At 42.0% G+C, this 24454-nt stretch overlaps 2 protein-coding genes across 2 annotated transcripts in view; both read left to right on the plus strand.

The window, feature by feature from the left end:
- The first annotated feature begins 4463 nt into the window (after window positions 1-4463).
- Window positions 4464-24454, plus strand: part of LOC311104047 (uncharacterized protein) — a 59903-nt gene continuing 39912 nt past the window's right edge. Inside the window, 2 exon segments of the mRNA XM_084145700.1 lie at window positions 4464-4508; window positions 7307-7492. Of these exon segments, the coding sequence (XP_084001826.1) occupies window positions 7320-7492 (173 nt within the window). The 5' untranslated portion in view covers window positions 4464-4508; window positions 7307-7319.
- On the plus strand, window positions 11253-21487 carry LOC311104048 (NLR family CARD domain-containing protein 3-like). Its single transcript, XM_084145701.1, has 7 exons — window positions 11253-11521; window positions 11835-13623; window positions 13889-14062; window positions 16531-16704; window positions 17532-17705; window positions 17957-18003; window positions 18460-21487. The coding sequence occupies exons 1-7, from the start codon at window positions 11311-11313 to the stop codon at window positions 19011-19013; spliced, it is 3123 nt and encodes a 1040-aa protein (XP_084001827.1). The 5' UTR covers window positions 11253-11310; the 3' UTR covers window positions 19014-21487.

Genomic DNA, 24454 nt, shown 5'->3' on the forward strand with positions numbered 1-24454 from the left:
CTTTTAAGGTAATTTGCAAGCACAATGAAGCCCGTTTGACTGCAGTAATGTTATTCTACTGGCAGAATATTCCTCTACTGAGAGACCAGAGATGTAGCAGCCAGATAGAACCCATTCCATGCAGCCAGATGCTGTAGAAATAACCTGATCCCTTTTATCACTGTTCAGGAATCTGACTGGGCAGCACTCCCTGGCACGAGTACCAGACCTTCACACACACATACACGCACACATTCGCACACGCACACACACACGCACACGCACACACACACACACACACACACACACACACACACACACACACACACACACACACACACACACACACACACACACACACACACACACACACACACACACACTATTATTACCCCATCCACCAGCCACAATGATATACTGCTGTAAATACCTTACAGCTGACATCACATACCTGTTGATCAAACAAGCTAACGGTTTAGTCTTTAACTGACATCACATACCTGTTGATCAAACAAGCTAACGGTTTAGTCTTTAACTGACATCACATACCTGTTGATCAAACAAGCTAAGGGTTTAGTCTTTCACCTTCTGTCTACAGCAGAGTTTCCTAAACTCGGTCCTGGCGACCCCAAGGGATGCACATCTTACAGTAAATGGATTCCAGATCCATCTCCTGGACTACAGTATATTGAATATATTGTATATCTTACAGTATATGGATTCTAGATCCACCCCCTTGTATGAGAATATACATATTCCCTGAACAAAACTATGTTTAAAAGAGACTGATACAGACATCTGTTAATCTAACACATTGTTTTGATGTAAAAGAGACTGAAACAGACATCTGCTAAAAGTGAAAGATGATCACGGTGTAAAAACAATTCCTTACCCGTCAGCCTCTCCAGCTCCATGACCATTAGGCATGGCTGTCCTGTAGCTCAGTTGGTAGAGCATGGCGCTTGCAACGCCAGGGTTGTGGGTTCGTTTCCCACGGGGGGCCAGTATGAAAAATGTATGCACTCACTAACTGTAAGTCGCTCTGGATAAGAGCGTCTGCTAATTGACCTAAATGTAAATGTAAATGACCGTCAGCCTCTCTAGCACCATGACCATCAGGCTTTCCAGCTCCATCAGCTTCTCTAGCTGATGGTCATGGACTAACCAAGATGGATAAAAGGTTGAGTACGTGTTGTTGTTGTTTTTACAGTGCAGAGAGAAAGCTAGGTGGAGGTGAAGTTGTTCTACACATCAATATAACGAGCCAATCACAGCTGAGATGGAGAGCAGTGTGTTTGATAGATCAGCTGTAGCTGGAGTGAGATTGAGAGTGGTTGTGATACAACTGGGAGGGAATTATCCCTCCAAAAAAGAGAATACAAAATAAAGTGTACAGTTTGGCATGAGAACACTGATGAAAGGTCAAACCATAATAAAATATATAATAAAAATGGTCTCAATATCTTATTTTTATAGTAACTTTACTTGACTTCTAAGGTTCTAGGGTTCTCTTCCAGGGGTTCTTAATATTCCAGGTGTTCTGTGGAAAAGACTGATAGAGCATTCTCTTCCTTTGGCCAAGCTCCTGAAGTGTGGAACTAATTACCAGACCGCATAAAAATGAAAACTATAAGCTATAAGTCTCTTCTAACTTCAAGTCTTGTCCTATGGCTAAAAAATAACAATTTTTCTATTGATTTATATATTGCACGAATATTCATCTTTACCTCCACCAATCACCTCTCCAGAACACCAAAGCCAATGGTGATATACTGAGAGGATAAGCAGAGGCTGAATGGGTTAAAACGGATTCAAAACAAACAGAGAAATTAGTGCTGCCTTACATCTGGTATGTGCAGTGGGGAGAACAAGTATTTGATACACTGCCGATTTTGCAGGTTTTCCTACTTACAAAGCATGTAGAGGTCTGTAATTGTTATCATAGGTACACTTCAACTGTGAGAGACGGAATCTAAAACAAAAATCCAGAAAATCACATTGTATGATTTTTAAGTAATTAATTTGCATTTTATTGCATGACATACAGTGGGGGAAAAAAGTATTTAGTCAGCCACCAATTGTGCAAGTTCTCCCACTTAAAAAGATGAGAGAGGCCTGTAATTTTCATCATAGGTACATGTCAACTATGACAGACAAAATGAGAAAAAAAAATCCAGAAAATCACATTGTAGGATTTTTAATGAATTTATTTGCAAATTATGGTAGAAAATAAGTATTTGGTCAATAACAAAAGTTTCTCAATACTTTGTTATATACCCTTTGTTGGCAATGACACAGGTCAAACATTTTCTGTAAGTCTTCACAAGGTTTTCACACACTGTTGCTGGTATTTTGGCCCATTCCTCCATGCAGATCTCCTCTAGAGCAGTGATGTTTTGGGGCTGTCGCTGGGCAACACGGACTTTCAACTCCCTCCAAAGATTTTCTATGGGGTTGAGATCTGGAGACTGGCTAGGCCACTCCAGGGCCTTGAAATGCTTCTTACGAAGCCACTCCTTCGTTGCCCGGGCGGTGTGTTTGGGATCATTGTCATGCTGAAAGACCCAGCCACGTTTCATCTTCAATGCCCTTGCTGATGGAAGGAGGTTTTCACTCAAAATCTCACGATACATGGCCCCCATTCAGTCTTTCCTTTACACAGATCAGTCGTCCTGGTCCCTGTCCTGGTCCCTTTGCAGAAAAACAGCCCCAAAGCATGATGTTTCCACCCCCATGCTTCACAGTAGGTATGGTGTTCTTTGGATGCAACTCAGCATTCTTTGTCCTCCAAACACGACGAGTTGAGTTTTTACCAAAAAGTTCTATTTTGGTTTCATCTGACCATATGACATTCTCCCAATCTTCTTCTGGATCATCCAAATGCACTCTAGAAAACTTCAGACGGGCCTGGACATGTACTGGCTTAAGCAGGGGGACACGTCTGGCACTGCAGGATTTGAGTCCCTGGCGGCGTAGTGTGTTACTGATGGTAGGCTTTGTTACTTTGGTCCCAGCTCTCTGCAGGTCATTCACTAGGTCCCCCTGTGTGGTTCTGGGATTTTTGCTCACCGTTCTTGTGATCATTTTGACCCCACGGGGTGAGATCTTGCGTGGAGCCCCAGATCGAGGGAGATTATCAGTGGTCTTGTATGTCTTCCATTTCCTAATAATTGCTCCCACAGTTGATTTCTTCAAACCAAGCTGCTTACCTATTGCAGATGCAGTCTTCCCAGCCTGGTGCAGGTCTACAATTTTGTTTCTGGTGTCCTTTGACAGCTCTTTGGTCTTGGCCATAGTGGAGTTTGGAGTGTGACTGTTTGAGGTTGTGTCTTTTATACTGATAACAAGTTCAAACAGGTGCCATTAATACAGGTAACGAGTGGAGGACAGAGGAGCCTCTTAAAGAAGAAGTTACAGGTCTGTCAGAGCCAGAAATCTTGCTTGTTTGTAGGTGACCAAATACTTATTTTCCACCATAATTTGCAAAAAAATGCTACAATGTGATTTTCTGGAGAAAAAAAATCTCAATTTGTCTGTCATAGTTGACGTGTACCTATGATGAAAATTACAGGCCTCTCTCATCTTTTTAAGTGGGAGAACTTGCACAATTGGTGGCTGACTAAATACTTTTTTTCCCCACTGTATGTATACTATAGCTAAGTAATACAAAGTGTATGTTGTGTAGTAAGCTGTTAGTAGCCCATGTGCCTCAACCTAATAATTTGGTCCTTTTCCCCCTCATAAATTAGCCTACTGTTCTGACTTGGTGGTGTACATGGTACAATGATTCTCTACACTGGACTTGCTTGTTTTGTAACATAAACTGAAATTGGGATAACTATTAACATTTTAGCAACCAGGAAATGGCAGAATGATTTCTGAATAGTGCATCTTTAACTGAAGCTGTGTGGTCTTTCCTTGAGTGTGTTTCAGCAGGGTGAGGTCAGAGAGATCTTTCAAGTCAGTATTTTTCTGAACTCATAAAATCCTTTACACGATCTGATGGGATGAATGTTCAACCCCATTAAAATGACAATAAGGTCTATATAGTACCTTTAAGTTAAGACCTCACAGATATGTTGATGGAAAAGCAGTTCATTTAATGATATTCATTGATTCTTAAAGAATATAACTTATGTATCATGAACCTCATCTTGAGGAGTCACCTGTGACAGTATTCATAAAGAGTAGGAGTACTGATCTGGGATCAGTTTTTCCTTTTAGATCATAATGAAACAGATTAAATGGACAGGGGGGACCTGATCCTAGATCAGCACTCCTCCTCTGGGAAACTGCCTTTATGAATAAGGGCCCAGGAGTCACCAGGACCAAGAAACCGAACACATACTGTTGTGAAGTCTAGTTACAGCAGGTGTTTACTGCCATCTAGTGGAAGATACCAATAAAACACCATTATCAGTGTGGGGAGGCGGCTGAGCTGAAACAGAAAGTAAATTTGTTATTTTGTACAGGATCCATTTTGAGACGACAGAGCAGAAAGCACTATATGGAGAGAAGTATAAAATAAAGTAAGTATTTCTGAACAATAATCTATTCTAAAGGACAGAGTAAGAGAATGAATACCTGTAATGACATATTACTAGTTAGTAGAACTGCTACTTGAGCTTAGTTGCTGACAGACAGCAGTTTTCAAAGTGGAAACTAATCAGTAGGCCTACATGTTATCAGTCAAACGTCTGGTAAAGATGGTGGAGGAGCTTTTAAATGATATGGTTTGATGTTTATCTTAGGGTTTCTCAATCCTTTTGTTCTTGCCCAGCATTTACACACCTGATTCAACTAATCATCAAATATTTTTAGACAGTTTAATATCTGAGGCATACAGATGAAAATTTTCAAATTAAAACATTTTGGGTTTGTAGGCCTGTTTACAATTATTATAGGCCTACAGAAATTCACATTTGAGAAAAAAACACAACTAAACCTGGTTTCAAGTAAATGATTGGTTTAGCTAAAATAATGTAAGAGAAAAAAAATGAAGCAAGATTCGGTACAATGTCATGAGTTACTGCTGTTGCAGACAACTGACTGTTAGCGCCACCCTCTGGTTACTGTTACTGAGACGACAAAGGAGAAGACTATATTGAGAGAAGTAAAAAATAAAGTATTTCTGAACAATAATATATTCTAAAGGACAGAGTAAGAGAATAAATACCTTGAATGACATTATTACTACTTATTAGAAGGATCACAAACTCACAGGGTTCTGTCATATTATTATCCCGTACACCAGTGATGCCAGAAGTTGTGATTTCCTCATATTAAAGTGAAAGTAAGTGTGTAGCTTACGCAGTTACAATATGCCTATTGAAACTGGCGCACATTTCTCGTCCACATTAGAAGTCAGATAAATGTGTTGATTTGAAGGAAAGATGGGCAGACTCTGGTAAATCTAGGCTACATAGAACTATTATAAAGTTAGGTCGTCAGTCAGACATTCAATAGACAGAGTAGGCTTGAGATATGATTTTGTATCATGCTGACCAACCTGGGCCTGGTTTCCGCGATGGAAGTTAGGTTTAACACTGGGAACGAGTAATAAGTGGGTTAACGATCATTAACAAAATACAGAGTTGAGTAAACGCTATTTTACAAATAAAAAGGTGTATAAGTGCGTTTACGTGGGTTAACCTTCCACTACATCCCTGTTGATGCGGTGTGCAGCATAGAGCGCATAGTCCTTTAGTCTCTATGGGCCAGATGGCCAGTTGGTGAGGTCCACAGCATGGGGAAAGAAACTGTTCAGATGGGGGTCTATAACATCCAATCACATAGGTTTACAGCAGCTGACAGTTGCAATTTCATTGCTAGTAACTCAAACTGCCTTGGTTTAGATAAAGACAATATCAGTAAAGATTAAAAAGGATATCACTTATAAATCATGAGCCTCACCTTGAGGAGTCACCTGTGACAGTATTCATAGAGTGCTGATCTAGGATCAGTTTAGCCTTTTAGATCATAATGAAACAGATTAGATGGACAGGGGGGACCTGATCCCAGATCAGCACTCCTCCTCTGAGACACTGCCTTAATGAATAAGGGCCCAGGAGTCACCAGGACCAAGAACCTGAACACATACTGTTGTGAAGTCTATTCTAAAGGACAGAGTACGTGAATGAATACCTGGAATTAGATATTACTAGTTAATAGAACTTCTACTTGAGCTTAGTTGCTGACAGACAGCAGTTTTCAAAGTGTTATAAGGTAGGCTATTTAGATTGTCGTTATGGAGACACCTATATTACAAACCTTTTTCCATAAAACATATGAACGCTCTAGAACTGATGCGCATCAAGAAATAAGCTCAGGAAAACTACTTGAGGCACTCCAGAGCACGTTAGATAAATTCACTCGGGGGTGGTTTAAACTGCATTCTAATGTCGACTTTTCTTATGGAAAACCATATCATGCGAAGGTTTTTACGCATGCTGAGTTCTTGGTTCTCGCGAGTGGAAATTTGAAATGAAAGTTATGGAACTCCCTCATGTGCTTCTGTTATGAGAAAAACTCCATAATGAAACTGATGTTAAATGTGGAGAATGATACATCTGTTGGCCATTAAATAGCCTATTAATTTGTATGCCTGTGTAGGCTACTGTAGCCTACCTGGAGCTGGCAAACATATTTAATAAATAGCCTATAACTTCAATTTATTGTTAATGTAGCCTTGTGTTATTATGTAATTTTTAATGTTTAGTTAATTCAATTGGAAGTTAAAGTGTCACCATGGTCACAGTTCTATCTCAATTGCTGATCTGATGTTAGAATGCATTAGATTGAAGGTAACAGTCAGTCAGATCAGGCTACAGGTATAAAAACAACCTGGCTGTTGTTGACAAGCATGGGCCTATTCAGTTCATATCCATATTATTCATATTTGATTCAGTGATTGAAATTACGACCCCCATCCTCAGTAGCCTATTCCAGCAGCCTACTGAGCAACAGAAGCACTTCTTACCTCAAAATCGCCTTGCTATTCATGTTAAATAAATGAATCTGTAAATTTGAACTCAGCAAACTGCTAAATATTTCAGCTTACATCTTGCCAGGTTACTGTAGGCTATCTGAAATAAGATGTAGGCCTATCAGGGGCTATGTTTTTGTGCTAGTTTTCAGGCATTGTGGGCGGGTTTTGAGTAATCATTGGGCTAGAAAAATGTATTGCATTAAATCACCTGACTGTTTGGATGTGTATGTTAGTAAATGTTATATTTCTAAGAGATAATGACTAAAAGATAACAATTGACATTCAATAATTAGTTGTCACTGTGTTAACCACAACCAACATGCTGGATCTCTGTTTAAGGGTCATTGCTCAAATGAGTCTCTCTGGGGAGAGAGCGGAGGGGGGCCCTGCCTCTAAGATGAGTCTCTCTGGGGAGAGAGAGGAGGGGGGCCCTGCCTCTAAGATGAGTCTCTCTGGGGAGAGAGAGGAGGGGGACCCTGCCTCTAAAATGAGTCTCTCTGGGGAACATGACACCAAAGCTAAGAGGTGAGATGACAATATTGTTTAAGAATGTACTGTTTACTGACATCTAGTGGAAGATACCAATAAAACGTTTGAGTTTTTTCATCAGAAATGATTGCTTATGGGTACATTCAATATAACTGTTCTAGATTTTAGATGAGTACGAAAATGTGTTTTTATGCAAAACGCTATATCCATTGTTTAGCTGGATTGGAATGTTTGTATCCTGTATATTTGACTGTGATATGTGGTTGTCTCATCTAGCTACCTTAAAATTAATGCATTTACAGATTACATTTGAATTTGACCTAGTTTCTCACAGTTGGAAAATAATACTGCAGCAACAGCAAATGTGCATTATTATGTGGGTAATGGGGATATTTTTTGTAGGGGTTGATCCATTTCTCATTAGGGCAAATCAAGTCTGACATTTTTAAGTGGAAATTACACACTTTAGAAGCATTTATAAGGTCTTGTAGTGGTTTAATAATTTCATTAAACAATAAAAGCTAATTTACCAACATTTCTGAAAATGGATATATAGTGTTTTGGAATGAAACTCTTCTTATGTTTCCCCATCTGAGCTCAAAGTAGATGAGAGATGTAATGTTTGTCTCTGTTGTGTTGAAGTCCAATCAAGCGGAAGAGACCAGCCTCCCCTGTACCCAGCTGTGTGTCCATGAAGAGTGACTGGTCTATGAAACAACCTGAACAGTTTAGAGCGGGAGACTTTTCTACTGAACAAATGTAAGAAAAACTCATGGGTCATGTGGTCAGTGAGTTAAACAACACTGTCTCTAGTAATTTCTCCTCTCCCATTTTCCCATTTATTTTTGTTGTTTTCATAATCCATAGGTTAACCATTTTTTCCATTTAATATAGTCCTAAAACAATATTAAACAAACACAACATTCCCTCCCTGTGTGTGTGTGTGCACTCCCTGGATGAGGAGATGTAATCTCTATCCTGATTGCCTAGTCACTTTTACCCCTACCTACACCTCAGTTACCTCAACTACCTGGTACCCCTGCACATTGACTCAGTACTGGTACTCCTTGTAGCCACATTATTACCTCAACTACATAGGCAAATCCTTTTTTCAATTTTCATAGTCCTGAAACAATATTAAACAAACACAACATTCCCTCCGTGTGTTTGTGTGTGTGTGCGTGTATGTGTGTGTGAAGGTCTGGTACTCATGCCAGGGAGTGCTGCCCAGTCAGATTCCTGAACAGTGATAAAAGGGATCAGGTTATTTCTACAGCATGTTGCTGCATGGAATGGGTTCTATCTGGCTGCTACATCTCTGGTCTCTCAGTAGATGTCACGATCGTCAGGAACAGATGAGGACCAAGGCGCAGCGTTGCAGGCAAACATACTCTTTATTCCGAGACACGATCAAAACAACAAATGATACGTGACAGTTCACGGTCTACCATAAACAGACTAGAAACAAAAACCCACCAACACAAAGGGAAAGACACAGTTTAAATATGGCTCCCAATCAGAGACAACCAGCACCAGCTGACACTCGTTGCCTCTGATTGGGAGTCACTCAGGCCAACATAGAAATACAAACTAGAACTCCCAACATAGCAATAGAATACATAGAACTACACACCCTGGCTCAACATAACAGTGTCCCCAGAGCCAGGGCGTGACAGTACCCCCCCCTAAAGGCGCGGACTCCGACCGCGCCAACTAAATACCACAGGGGAGGGACCGGGTGGGCACTCCGCCTTGGCGGCGGATCCGGCTCCGGGCCTGATCCCCACTCCCTCTCCAACCCCCCAAAGTACCCCTGGTCCGGTCTGGCCCCGCTGGCCGGAGCTGGACTGCACACTGATGGAGCGGATTGCTCTAGCTCCGGCGTAAAACATCTGACCAGTGCCGAACCAGGCACCAGTGGAACAGGCACGGGCCGTGCCGGACTGACGACGCCCACCACTGGCTTGGTGTGGAGAACAGGCACGGGCCGTGCTGGACTGACAACGCACACCACTGGCTTGGTGTGAGGAGCAGGAGTGAGCCGAACCGGGCTGACGAAACGCACCACTGGCTTGGTGTGGGGAGCAGGAACGGGCCGAGCCGGGCTGACGAAGCGCACCACTGACTTGGTGCGGGGAGCAGGAACGGGCCGAGCCGGGCTGACGAAGCGCACCACTGACTTGGTGCGGGGGGCAGGAACGGGCCGAGCCGGGCTGACGAAGCGCACCACTGACTTGGTGCGGGGAGCAGGAACGGGCCGAGCCGGGCTGACGAAGCGCACCACTGACTTGGTGCGGGGAGCAGGAACGGGCCGAGCCGGGCTGACGAAGCGCACCACTGACTTGGTGCGGGGAGCAGGAACGGGCCGAGCCGGGCTGACGAAGCACACCACTGACTTGGTGCGGGGAGCAGGAACGGGCCGAGCCGGGCTGACGAAGCGCACCACTGACTTGGTGCGGGGAGCAGGAACGGGCCGAGCCGGGCTGACGAAGCGCACCACTGACTTGGTGCGGGGAGCAGGAACAGACCGGACCGTACTGGGGACACACACCACTGGCCCTAAACCGGGATCTGGAACGGGCCGGACCGGACTGGTAACACACCCCAGTACCTCTCGCCGTGCCTCTACACCTTCCATCCCCTCTTCTACCAGTGGCCCCCGTAACTTGGCGGCCTCCTCTGCCAACCCGCTGGACCGCTCTATCGCGGCCTCCTGCTGCCCCGACGTCGTGAGCCCCCCCCTAAAAATTTTCTGGGGGTCTCTCCTCCCCGTGGGCCAGGCCTCTATAGTTCTCGTCCAACTCTCGCTCTTCTGCCCCCAACTCCCGCTATTCAGCTCCTCAATTGGCTTGACCCAGTCGAAGCTCTTCCTCCATTGTTCCCAAGTCCACTCTCTCTGCTCTTCACTCGGCTTGACCCAGTCGAGGCTGCCACGGAGATCTGCTAGGGATTTCCCTGGCGATGGCTCCTCGACTCGCTGCTTGGTCCAGAAGTGGTGGGTTTTTCTGTCACGATCGTCAGGAACAGATGAGGACCAAGGTGCAGCGTTGCAGGCAAACATACTCTTTATTCCGAGACACGATCAAAACAACAAATGATACGTGACAGTTCACGGTCTACCATAAACAGACTAGAAACAAAAACCCACAAACACAAAGGGAAAGACACAGTTTAAATATGGCTCCCAATCAGAGACAACCAGCACCAGCTGACACTCGTTGCCTCTGATTGGGAGTCACTCAGGCCAACATAGAAATACAAACTAGAACTCCCAACATAGCAATAGAATACATAGAACTACACACCCTGGCTCAACATAACAGTGTCCCCAGAGCCAGGGCGTGACAGTAGAGGAATATTCTGCCAGTAGAATAACCTTACTGCAGTCAAACGGGCTACATTGTGCTTGCAAATTACCTTAAAAGCTTTGACAAAAATGTTTTGTTATTGTTGTAATCACTGGACATTCAATTACAGTAAACACTTTTCTGTGATAAATCATCATAAGATAGTTTGTAATCCTTTGGTCTTAATACGTGATGGAGGCTGGCAACATGTTTCCCCTCCACCTGCTATTAGAACTCCCTGGATGAGGAAATGTAATCTCATGTTTTGTCCACAGACACCAACAGGAGAGATCGGAGTCAGAGATTCTCAGTGGTCAGTCTTCCCAGAGTCATCAAACAGACCTGGCCTCCATATTCAGTGTATGTGGTCCTGTTATGTACATTTGTTTTTGTTTACCTCAAGTAAAGTTGATCTGTCAATCATTCATTAATGTGTTAATGAGAAAGCATTTAGTCTCTTGCTTAACTTATTTACTTTATTTATTTCAGTTGCTTGAAGAGAATATTATGACATTTGTGAAGAACGAGCTGAAGAGGTTCAAGAGGATTCTTAGTCCAGATCTCCCACAAGGCTTTGAGTGTCAGAAGCAGGATAAGGAAGTGGTGGATGCTGAAGATGAGAAGCAGGAGAGCAGTGCCAGAGAGGGGGCTCTGAAGATCACACTGCACGTCCTGAGGAAAATGAACCAGAAGGAGCTTGCTGACACACTGGAGAAAAGTAAGAGCTGTTTGCCTCATGTTGAATGGTGTTTTATAACAAACATTTAAACGCTGTAGCTAAAGTACATGTTGATTAATTTAGACAGATAAAAGAGAGAGAGAGAGATAGGAGAGACAGGGAGACAACATTAATAATACCAATAATAATATAATCAGTCAAACCAGTGTGTAATGCATTATGAAAACATTTAAACATTTATACAGTCAGTTAAGAGAATACATTATTAATATGTACAACATTATAACACAGTCCTACAATACTGTAGGCATTAAAACAGACGTAATATTAATATCCTCTGTGTTATGTCTAGATTCAGATGAGCTTGATGTCATTTGCCAACGTGAACTCAAATCTCATCTAAAGAAGAAATTTCAATGTGTATTTGAGGGGATCGCTAAACAAGGAAACCCAACACTTCTCAATAAGATCTACACAGAGCTCTACATCACAGAGGGTGGAAATGGAGAGGTCAATAATGAACATGAGCTGAGACAGATTGAGACGACAGCCAGGAAACAAGCAAGACCAGAGATGGCAATCAAATGTAACGACATCTTCAAACCCTTAACTGGACAAGACAAACTTATCAGATCTGTGCTGACAAAGGGAGTCGCTGGCATTGGAAAAACAGTCTCTGTGCAGAAGTTCATTCTGGACTGGGCTGAAGGGAAAGCAAATCAGGATGTCCAATTTGTATTTTCATTCCCTTTTCGGGAGCTGAATTTGATGAAAGGGGAAAAACACACTTTGATTGAACTTCTCAATCACTTCTCAATGGAAACCAAAGAATCAAGAATCTCCAACTACGACAAGTACAAAGTTCTGTTCATCTTTGATGGTCTGGATGAGTGCCAACTGCCCCTAGACTTCCAGAAGAACAAGATCTGTTATGACGTCACAAAGTCAACCTCAGTGGATGTTCTGCTGACAAATCTCATCAAAGGAAATCTGCTTCCCTCTGCTCTCCTCTGGATAACTACCCGACCTGCAGCAGCCAATAAGATCCCTTCAGGGTGTGTTGACCAGGTGACAGAGGTACGAGGGTTCAATGACCCACAGAAGGAGGAGTACTTCAGGAAGAGATTCAGTGATCAAGACCTGGCCAGCAGAATCATCTCACACATAAAGACATCAAGGAGCCTCCACATCATGTGCCACATTCCAGTCTTCTGTTGGATTTCTGCAATAGTCCTTGAACACATGCTGAAACATAAGAGAGAAGAGATGCCCAAGACTCTGACTGGGATGTACACACACCTTGTGGTCTTTCATACCATAAAGAAGAATGACAAGTATCTTGGGAAAGAAGAGACAGGTCCACACTGGAATAAAGAGAGCATTCTGTCACTGGGAAAACTGGCTTTTCAACAGCTTGTGAAAGGCAATCTGATTTTCTATGAAGAAGACCTGAAAGAGGTTGGCATTGATGTCAATGAAGCCCTGGTGTACTCAGGATTGTGCACACAGCTCTTTAAAGAGGAATCTGGGCTGTACCAGGACAAGGTGTACTGCTTCGTGCATCTGAGCATTCAGGAGTTTCTGGCTGCTGTATATGTGTTCCTCTCATTCATCAACAACAATGAGAATCTAATGGCCGAACCGCAATTAACGTCCAGTAACTATTTTGCGCTGAAGCCTGAAGTTACTGTCTACAAGAGTGCTGTGGATAAAGCTTTACAAACTGAGACAGGAAACCTGGACCTTTTCCTCCGCTTCCTTCTGGGCCTCTCAATGGAGTCCAATCAGAAGCACTTACGAGGTCTACTGACAAAGACAAGAAGCAGCTCACAGAGCCATGAAGAAACAGTCAAGTACATCAAGGAGAAGATCAGGGAGAATCCCTCTCCAGAGAGGTGCATCAATCTGTTCCACTGTCTGAATGAACTGAATGACCATTCTCTAGTGGAAGAGATCCAAAGCTACCTGAGCTCAGGAAGTCTCTCAGAAGCCAAACTGTCACCTGCACAGTGGTCAGCTCTGGTCTTTGTGTTGCTGACTTCAGAAAAGGAGCTGGATGTGTTTGACCTGAAGAAATACTCCAGATCAGAGGAAGGTCTTCTGAGGCTGCTGCCAGTGGTCAAAGCCTCCAGAGCTGCTCTGTGAGTACATAAAATGACATTTAAGTACTAATCATCAGGAAGAAATATTCAGTTTAGAGAAAAATATGTGTTATTGAATTATGTATTGAATCAATGTATTGATATTCACATTAGTATAAAGATTAGACCCTACAATTCTAGGAGACAGAAGATGAATCTAAATGTTGTTTGACAGAATAAACCAAATGCCTCTGCCATTGTCCTTCTAAACTATTGCTGTTAAATTAACAGTTTGTTTGTGAAATCATGATGATCTCTCTGTCAGGCTGTCAGGCTGTGGAGTCACAGAGAAAGGCTGTGCTTCTCTGGTCTCAGCTCTGAAGTCAAACCCCTCACATCTGAGAGTTCTGGATCTGTGTAACAATGACCTGAAGGATTCAGGAGTGAAGCTTCTCTCTGCTGGACTGGGGAATCCCCACTGTAAACTGGAGACTCTGAGGTCAGTATTTCTGTAGTTGGTCAACAAGTGATAACTGTTCACCAGATCCACATGTGTTTACCAGGCACACATAGTCCACACCATATGTGATTAGACAGTGAGGCTTAAAGTTTTAAATTTGGTGCTAAGCTCCAGCATTTTGGATTTTAGATATGTTTCATATTAGGTGACAGTACATAATGTCACCTTTTATTTGAAGTTAATGGTGAGAGGTTAGCATGTTTTGTTGTAGCCTCTGTAACTCGCTCACTCATTATTATTCATGATTCATTCATGATTTTTCTTAATCATGGCTTGATGTAGTCATTGCGGTCAAAGAATATGGGACCATATACTATACTTTTGACTACTTTAATACACTATAAGTGAATTGGTCAGAATACTTATGACTTCTTCAAATAGGGGTCTAGATACATTAAGTGCTTTTATTATTCTAAACAGTGAAAGAGATATGTATAAAAATACCCTCAAATAAAAGGTGACATTATATACTGTCACCTCATATGAAACATTTGATCTGAAATCACAAATACTGGAGTATAGAGCAACATTTAAAATGTTAGCTTCACTGTCAAAATAGATATGGTGTGGACTGTATACACAATACAATCTAAATCTGAAACCTCACTGTCTGTCTTTTGACTGATTCTACTTTTTAAACTGGTCTGGTCAGTCTACTCAAATATTTGTGCTATATACGTTTCTATCTACAAAAAATACTTCAATAATTTGTCATTTGTAATAATGATGCATTCATTAGTTTATGAATATATATGGTAGGTTTCAGGACACTGATATACAGTGGGGAAAAAAAGTATTTAGTCAGCCACCAATTGTGCAAGTTCTCCCACTTAAAAAGATGAGAGAGGCCTGTAAATTTCGTCATAGGTACACGTCAACTATGACAGACAAAATGAGAAAAAAAAATCCAGAAAATCACATTGTAGGATTTTTTATTTATTTATTTGCAAATTATGGTGGAAAATAAGTATTTGGTCAATAACAAAAGTTTCTCAATACTTTGTTATATACCCTTTGTTGGCAATGACACAGGTCAAACGTTTTCTGTAAGTCTTCACAAGGTTTTCACACACTGTTGCTGGTATTTTGGCCCATTCCTCCATGCAGATCTCCTCTAGAGCAGTGATGTTTTGGGGCTGTCGCTGGGCAACACAGACTTTCAACTCCCTCCAAAGATTTTCTATGGGGTTGAGATCTGGAGACTGGCTAGGCCACTCCAGGACCTTGAAATGCTTCTTACGAAGCCACTCCTTCGTTGCCCGGGCGGTGTGTTTGGGATCATTGTCATGCTGAAAGACCCAGCCACGTTTCATCTTCAATGCCCTTGCTGATGGAAGGAGGTTTTCACTCAAAATCTCACGATACATGGCCCCATTCATTCTTTCCTTTACACGGATCAGTCGTCCTGGTCCCTTTGCAGAAAAACAGCCCCAAAGATGATGTTTCCACCCCCATGCTTCACAGTAGGTATGGTGTTCTTTGGATGCAACTCAGCATTCTTTGTCCTCCAAACACAACGAGTTGAGTTTTTACCAAAAAGTTATATTTTGGTTTCATCTGACCATATGACATTCTCCCAATCCTCTTCTGGATCATCCAAATGCACTCTAGCAAACTTCAGACGGGCCTGGACATGTACTGGCTTAAGCAGGAGGACACATCTGGCACTGCAGGATTTGAGTCCCTGGCGGCGTAGTGTGTTACTGATGGTAGGCTTTGTTACTTTGGTCCCAGCTCTCTGCAGGTCATTCACTAGGTCCCCCTGTGTGGTTCTGGGATTTTTGCTCACCGTTCTTGTGATCATTTTGACCCCATGGGGTGAGATCTTGCGTGGAGCCCCAGATCGAGGGAGATTATCAGTGGTCTTGTATATCTTCCATTCCCTAATAATTGCTCCCACAGTTGATTTCTTCAAACCAAGCTGCTTACCTATTGCAGATTCAGTCTTTCCAGCCTGGTGCAGGTCTACAATTTTGTTTCTGGTGTCCTTTGACAGCTCTTTGGTCTTGGCCATAGTGGAGTTTGGAGTGTGACTGTTTGAGGTTGTGGACAGGTGTCTTTTATACTGATAACAAGTTCAAACAGGTGCCATTAATACAGGTAACGAATGGAGGACAGAGGAGCCTCTTAAAGAAGAAGTTACAGGTCTGTGAGAGCCAGAAATCTTGCTTGTTTGTAGGTGACCAAATACTTATTTTCCACCATAATTTGCAAATAAATTCATTAAAAATCCTACAATGTGATTTTCTGGAAAAGATTTTCTCAATTTGTCTGTCATAGTTGACATGTACCTATGATGAAAATTACAGGCCTATCTCATCTTTTTAAGTGGGAGAACTTGCACAATTGGTGGCTGACTAAATACTTTTTTCCCCCACTGTATACTGCCACTATTTTCACCACCAAAGAATAGCAGTGTGGTTTTAATTTGATTTCAATCTTTGCAGGCTGTCACGCTGTCAAGTCACAGAGGAAGGCTGTGCTTCTCTGGTCTCAGCTCTGAGGTCAAACCCCTCACACCTGAGAGAGCTGGATCTGAGTAACAATGACCTGAAGGATTCAGGAGTGAAGCTTCTCTCTGCTGGACTGGAGAATCCCCACTGTAAACTGGAGACTCTGAGGTCAGTATTCATGTAGTTGGTCAACAAGTGATAAAAATAAAAAAATAAAAAAACAAGTGATAACTGTTCACCAGATCCACATGTGTTTACCAGGCACAGATAATCTACACCATATATGTTTGGACAGTGAACCTTTTAAATTTGGTGCTACGCTCCAGCATTTTGGATTTGAGATAAAAAGTTTCACATTAGGTGACAGTACAGAATGTCACCTTTTATTTGAGGTTAATGGTATTAGCATGTTTTTTGTAGCCTCTGTAACTCTCTCACTCATTATTATTAGTGATTCATTCATGATCTTTCTCAGTCATGGCAGTCACAGGCTTGATGGAGTCATTGCGTTCAATGAATATGGGACCAAATACTATACTTTTGACTACTTTAATACACTATAAGTGAATTGGTCAGAATACTTATGACTTCTTCAAATCGGGGGACAAGATACATACATTCCTTTTATTTTTCTAAATGGTGAAAAATAATTGTATTAAAATACCCTCAAATAAAAGGTGACATTATATAATCTCACCTCATATGAAACAGTTGTGGACTGTATACTCAATACAATCTAAATCTGATACCTCACTGTCTGTCTTTTGACTGATACTGCTTTTTAAACTGGTCTGGTCAGTCTACTCAAATATTTGTACTTTATATTTTTCTCTCTACAAGCAATGCTTTGATCATTTGTTATTTCTAATCATACCTTAATTTATGAATATATTCAGGACAGTGATATATCTGAAAATGTTGGAAAAAATATACTGTCACTATTTTCACCACCGAAAAATAGCAGTATGATTTAAAAATGATTTTACTCTTTGCAGGCTGTCACGCTGTCTAGTCACAGAGGAAGGCTGTGCGTTTCTGGTCTCAGCTCTGAGGTCCTTCCCCTGTCACCTGAGAGAGCTGGATCTGAGCTACAATCACCCAGGAGACTCAGGAGTCAGACTGCTCTCTGCTGGACTGGGGGATCCACACTGCAGACTGGAGAAACTCAAGTATGTAGAGGGTTTATATCAATGTTCATATCAGACATGTTGGAGTTATCAGGCTAGTTAAGACAACCATTCTTACCAACACTTGGACAAAGTTATATGGTTATTGTGTGTGTGTGTGTGTGTGTGTGTGTGTGTGTGTGTGTGTGTGTGTGTGTGTGTGTGTGTGTGTGTGTGTGTGTGTGTGTGTGTGTGAGAGAGAGAGTTCACGTGCATCACTCAATGACTGTCTGTTCTTCTGCTTACCGCTACAGTGTGGAACATGGTGGAGAGTACACAATGAAACCTGGGCATAGAAAATGTGAGTGTTGACTGCTGTGAAGAATATGACTAAGAATAAGTCTTAATTCAAGTGAAGTCAAAGTCAAAGACCACCATCATTACTTACTTGGTCATATTAAATATAAGCTGTAGTTCTACAGAAGTAGAAATCAGGAACACCAACGTTTAGAAAGTGTTGCTTTGACAATTTGTTATTCTGTGTATGTGTGTGGCGTGTTCATGTTACATAAGAAATGTGTGTGTGTGTTCATGCATGCATACAGGTGTGTGTGTGTGTACGTGTAATTCATGGGAATAAGTGTGTTTTATATTACCATATAGTATAACATATGATCATTCAACAAGTCTCAAGTTACCTTAACTTCTCCTTTTGATACCTAGAAACATCTACATTAAATGAATTAGTGAAAAGTGAGTTAACATTCTAATGTGAATGATGATGATTTCTAATATTGAGTCTGGTTTTATCCATCAGATGCCTGTGATCTCACACTGGACCTAAACACAGCACACAGACACCTCTCTCTGTCTGAGGAGAACAGAAAGGTGATATGTAGGAGAGTGGAGCAGCCGTATCCTGATCATCCAGAGAGATTTGAGGTCTGGTATCAGGTGCTGTGTAGAGAGGGTCTGACTGGGCGCTGTTACTGGGAGGTAGAGTGGAGTGGGAATGGGGCTGATATAGGAGTGACATATAAAGGAATCAGCAGGAGAGGAGGGGGTAATGACTGTGGGATTGGATACAATGAGAATTCCTGGGGTCTGTTCTGTTCTGACAACAGTTACAGAGCCTTTCACAATAATAAGTTCACTACCATAGACGTCCCCTCCTCCAGCTCCCACAGAGTAGGAGTGTATCTGGACTGGCCAGCCGGCACTCTGTCCTTCTACAGAGTCTCCTTTGACGCACTGACCCACCTGTACACATTCTACACCACATTCACTGAGCCCCTCTATCCAGGGTTTTATGTTTGGTTTGACTCCTCAGTGTCCCTGTGTCAGGTGGTCCCTGTGTCAAACACAACATGATGTTTCACACTAATCATGTGTTTTATGTTTGATCAGAATATGATATTTAAATACATGGAGTAACACACACACACCAGTTTGGGCCAGTTTATTCCTGTAAATAATAACCATGGTAACTCTGTGTAACTGTGTCTGTCTCTTTCCGTGATCCTGCGCCCTGTGAGAACGGTTCAGATGCACCACACACACACTGGACACACACACACACACACATACACACACACACACACACACTGGACACACACACACACACACACACGGACACACACACACACACACTAGAAACACACACACACTGGACACACACACACACACACACTGGACACACATACACTGGACACACACTGGACACACACACACTGGACACACACACACACACTGGACACACACACACACTGGACACACACATACACACACTGGACACACACACACTGGACACATACACACACACTGGACACACACACAATAGACACACACACTGGACACACACACACACACACTGGACACACACACACACTGGACACACACACACACACACACAAACACACACACACTGGACACATACACACACACACACACACACACACACACACACACACACACACACACACACACTGGTCACACACACACTGGACACACACACACTGGACACACACACACTGGACACACACACACACTGGACACACACATTGAACACACCAGTTTGGGCCAGTTTATTCCTGTAAATACATTGAACAAAAATATAAAGGCAAACATGTAAAATTTTGGTCCCATGTTTCATGAGCTGAAATAAAAGTTCCCAGAAATGTGCCATACGCACAAAATGCTTATACGTTTTACATCCCTGTTAGAGAGCATTTCCCCTTTGCCAAGATAATCCATCCACCTGACAGGAGTGGCATTTCAAGAAGCTGATTAAACAGCATGATCATTACAAAAGGTACACCTTGTGCTGGGGACAATAAAAGGCCAATCTAAAATGTGCAGTTTTGTCACATAACACATTGCCAGAGATGTCTCAAGTTTTGAGGGAGCGTGCAATTGGCATGCTGACTGCAGGAACGTCCAACAGAGCTGTTGCTAGAGAATTTAATGTTAACTTCTCTAAGCCGCCTTGAACGTTGTTTTCGAAAATTTGGCAGTACGTCCAACCGGCCTAAAAACCGCAGACCACAAGAATGGCGTCTGTGGGCAAGCGGTTAACTGATATCAACGTTGTGAACAGAGTGCTCAATGGTGGCGGTGTGGTTATGGTATTGGCAGGCATAAGCTACGAACAACGAACACAAGTGCACTTTATCGATGGCAATTTGAATGCACAGAGATACTGTGATGAGATCCCATTGTCGTGCCATTCATCCACCCCCATCACCTCATGTTTCAGCATGATAATGCAAAGCCCGATGTCTCAAGGATCTGTACACAATTCCTGGAAGCTGGGGAAAAAAACGGTTATTCCATGGCCTGAGTACTCACCAGACATGTCAACCATTGAGCATGTTTGGGATGCTCTGGATAGACGTGTACGACAGCGTGTTCCAGCTCCCGCCAATATCCTGCAACTTTGCACAGCCATTGAAGAGGAGTGGGACAACATTCCACAGGCCACAATCAACAGCCTGATCAACTCTATATGAAGGAGACATGTCGCGCTGCATGAGGCAAATGGTGGTCACTCCAGATACTGACTGGTTTTCTGATCCACAGTCCTACTTTTTTATTAAGGTATCTGTGACCAACAGATGCATATCTGTATTCCCAGTCATGTGAAATCCGTAGATTAGGGCCTAATGAATTTATTTCAATTGACTGATTTCCTTATATGAACTGTAACTCAGTAAAATCTTTGAAATTGTTGCATGTTGCATTTATATTTTTGTTCAGTATAATAAAGAAGAGCAGTTCTAAATGTTTGATATGATGTTAGTCACACTAAGTCATTTCATCCTTTCACTAAAGCTCTAATGTAACTTTTTATTAAAAGATGCCTCATTTCCATGTTTTGGATTCTGATTAAAGGAAATCCCATATAGCCTACTGGACAGGACTTTGCTATGGCATCTTCTGTTTGGGTGTCTCATGTCAGGTCTGAGCCATGATCAGAATGTGTCTCTGTGTCTATTTCCAGCCCTGCCATTTCTACCTGTCCTGATGTAGTGTTTCACCCCTGACCTCTTCACACCATCTCACTGTCCATGTCTGCTTTTAGCTCCCACCTCTACCTCACTGTGTTATATTGGACCGTATGCTTGTTATGTCACCTCTGTAACCAGTTATCAAACATACTGACCTTTCTGACCCTATCCCATGGCCCTACTTTCTAGAACTGAACATTTAAATTCCGTATTAGTTTTGTTTAGTGTCCATTTACTTATTTATTTATGTATTTGTTGTATATTGGGGTTGTGCCACAGAGCATCATGGGGGTTTGTATGTGTTAAGATGATCACGTTCCAGATAAATGGTTGAACTGATTCCTGTCTCCTGTCTCATCATTATTGAATTGTTATACAGAAGTGGTTATGAAACCCACGAGACATAACAACAGATTGGTGATGAGTAAGTCTGAATCTACAGGAACTATTCTGTCTGGATGAAGTGGGTTTTTACAACTGTTTAAAACTGTTATTTTCTGTGGTACAGTATAGGCTAATGTTAGCACAGTGTTTTGCTAGCAGAAGCAAGTGCATAGTCGAGCTAGCTAAGAAAGAGAGTTAACATCGTCATGGACGGCAGAAAAGGACTCGAGACGGACGTCGGAGCGGGAAAACAGCGTGATTAAAGGAAAGGACATTTATTAATTTATGAAGATGAACTTAGGAATTACAACTGCTAAATGAACTTAGGAGGAAACGTCAATGAGTGAAGTGAATGAAGATCACGTGACTGGAAAATATTGCTGTTGTTGAGGACAATATTGAAGTGAGTGACAATCAGGAGCTTATTGAGAAATGAACAATTATTGGAATTGATGGAAAAATTTGACAGTTTCATGAAAATATACAACAAAAGGCAACGAACCATGACATCGAAAGGCTATACACAAACAAGCCAACCACACCGAAACACAAACAAGATCCCACAACCCAGGCAGGAAAACTGGCTGCCTAAGTATGATCCCCAATCAGAGACAACGAGCGACAGCTGCCTCTGATTGGGAACCACACCAGGCCAACATAGAACTACAAACATAGACTTTCACACCCTGACCAAACTACCCAAATAATAACAGTCTCTCCAGGTCAGGGCGTGACAAGAGGTCAAATACTTATTTCCCTCATTAAAATGCAAATCAATTTATAACATTTTTGACATGTGTTTTTCTTGATTTTTTTGTTGTTATTCTGTCTCTCACTGTTCAAATAAACCTACCATTAAAATTATAGACTGATCATTTCTTTGTCAGTGGGCAAACGTACAAAATCAGCAGCGGATCAAATACTTTTTTCCCTCACTGTACATAATGTCTGCTGTTTAATGTTGTTGAGCTCAGTTTATTGTTAGAGTGCTTGTTTTTGTTTTGTTTTTTTTCTCCTCCGTGCCATAGAGATACAGCTGTCATATCAGCTTTTAGGGAAAAAGCCAACATTTGAAAAACCTTTTAAATGTTTATTTTGTTTTATTATAGTGTAGTGTCAACTCCTAGCTTGTCATTGCCAAGCCAAACATGACAATTCCATAAAGAGTTGGCAAGAAAGCAAGAACAGACTGGCAATCAGGCTAGTCAACTCCTTCAGACAAAGTTAATTCATAAACAACAACAGTTTTCTTGAAGGAAAATGGGGATATGTTTAGGAACCAACAAATTATAATTGTGTTAATGAACCAATAAGCAATACTTGTTTAAATCTGTGTGATATGCCAAATAGCAACTACTGTATTGTCTACTAGGATTCTGAAATGAAAATGGTGTTTTGTCTCTGCCATTCTTCTACTGTATAGCCTGGTTGTTAGTGTTGTGTTATTAAATGATTTTAACAATGCTAGTGACTTGGGTCTTGTACGTGTGCCCTTTCTGTACAAAGACGATTTTGCAGCTTTTTGGTCAAAATTCATATAAATAAAACCCTTGAAAGAATATTTCATTCATCCACTCCAAACTGGCCTGATTGACACAGCTGCAATACTGATGTTAACCACAGGGTGGGGGTGTAATGCAGAGGAACTGTTGTGAGACAGTTGTGGTTTCACAAACTGTGTGTGTAGACTTGATATTGTTTACAATGCTGACAGATGGGTCTATAAAAGAATCTCCAATCCAAAGTTAAATCTAGAATCGGCTTCCTATTTCGCAACAAAGCCTCCTTCACTCATGCTGCCAAACATGCCCTCGTAAAACTGACTATCCTACCGATCCTTGACTTCGGCGATGTCATTTACAAAATAGCCTCCAACACTCTACTCAGCAAATTGGATGTAGTCTATCACAGTGCCATCCGTTTTGTCTCCAAAGCCCCATACACTACCCACCACTGTGACCTGTACGCTCTTGTTGGCTGGTCCTCACTACATGTTCGTCGTCAAACCCACTGGCTCCAGGCCATCTATAAATCACTGCTAGGCAAATCCCCGCCTTATCTTAGCTCATTGGTCACCATAGCAGCACCCACCCGTAGTCTGCGCTCCAGCAGGTATATCTCACTGGTCATCCCCAAAGCCAACACCTCCTTTGGCCACCATTCCTTCCAGTTCTCTGCTGCCAACGACTGGAACGAATTGCAAAAATCTCTGAAGCTGGAGACTCTTATCTCCCTCACTAACTTTAAGCATCAGTTGTCAGAGCACCTTACCGATCACTGCACCTGTACACAGCCCATCTGAAATTAGCCCACCCAACTACCTCATCCCTATATTGTTATATATATATATGCTCTTTTGCACCCCAGTATCTCTATTTGCACATCATCTCTTGCACATCTATCATTCCAGTGTTAATACTAATTGTAATTATTTTGCACTATAGCCTATTTATTGCCTTACCTCCATAACTTGCTACATTTACACACACTGTATATATATTTTCTGTTGTATTTTTGACTTTATGTTTTTTTACCCCATATGTAACTCTGTGTTGTTTTTATCGCACTGCTTTGCTTTATCTTGGCCAGGTTGCAGTTGTAAATGAGAACTTGTTCTCAACTGGCTTACCTGGTTAAATAAAGGTGAAATAAATAAATAAAAAAATAAACTGCATCATTGTGACATCACAGGCAGAGAGAGAGAGAAGACTGTATAACACTCAGGCTGCCTCCTCAAATGGTACCCTATTCCCTATAGTGCACTACACAGCCCAATGGGTCCTGGTCAAAAGTAGTGCACTATGGAGGGAATAGGGTGCCATTTGGGATGGAGTCTCAGACTTGAATCACTGGTCCTGGAGAATGCAAGTTGTTCATATGGTATTGTTTTTAATGATTAACCTTGTACTGCAGTGGGCTAAA

The sequence above is a fragment of the Coregonus lavaretus genome (assembly GCF_964263955.1).
Source record: "Coregonus lavaretus genome assembly, chromosome: 28".
NCBI lineage: Eukaryota > Metazoa > Chordata > Actinopteri > Salmoniformes > Salmonidae > Coregonus > Coregonus lavaretus.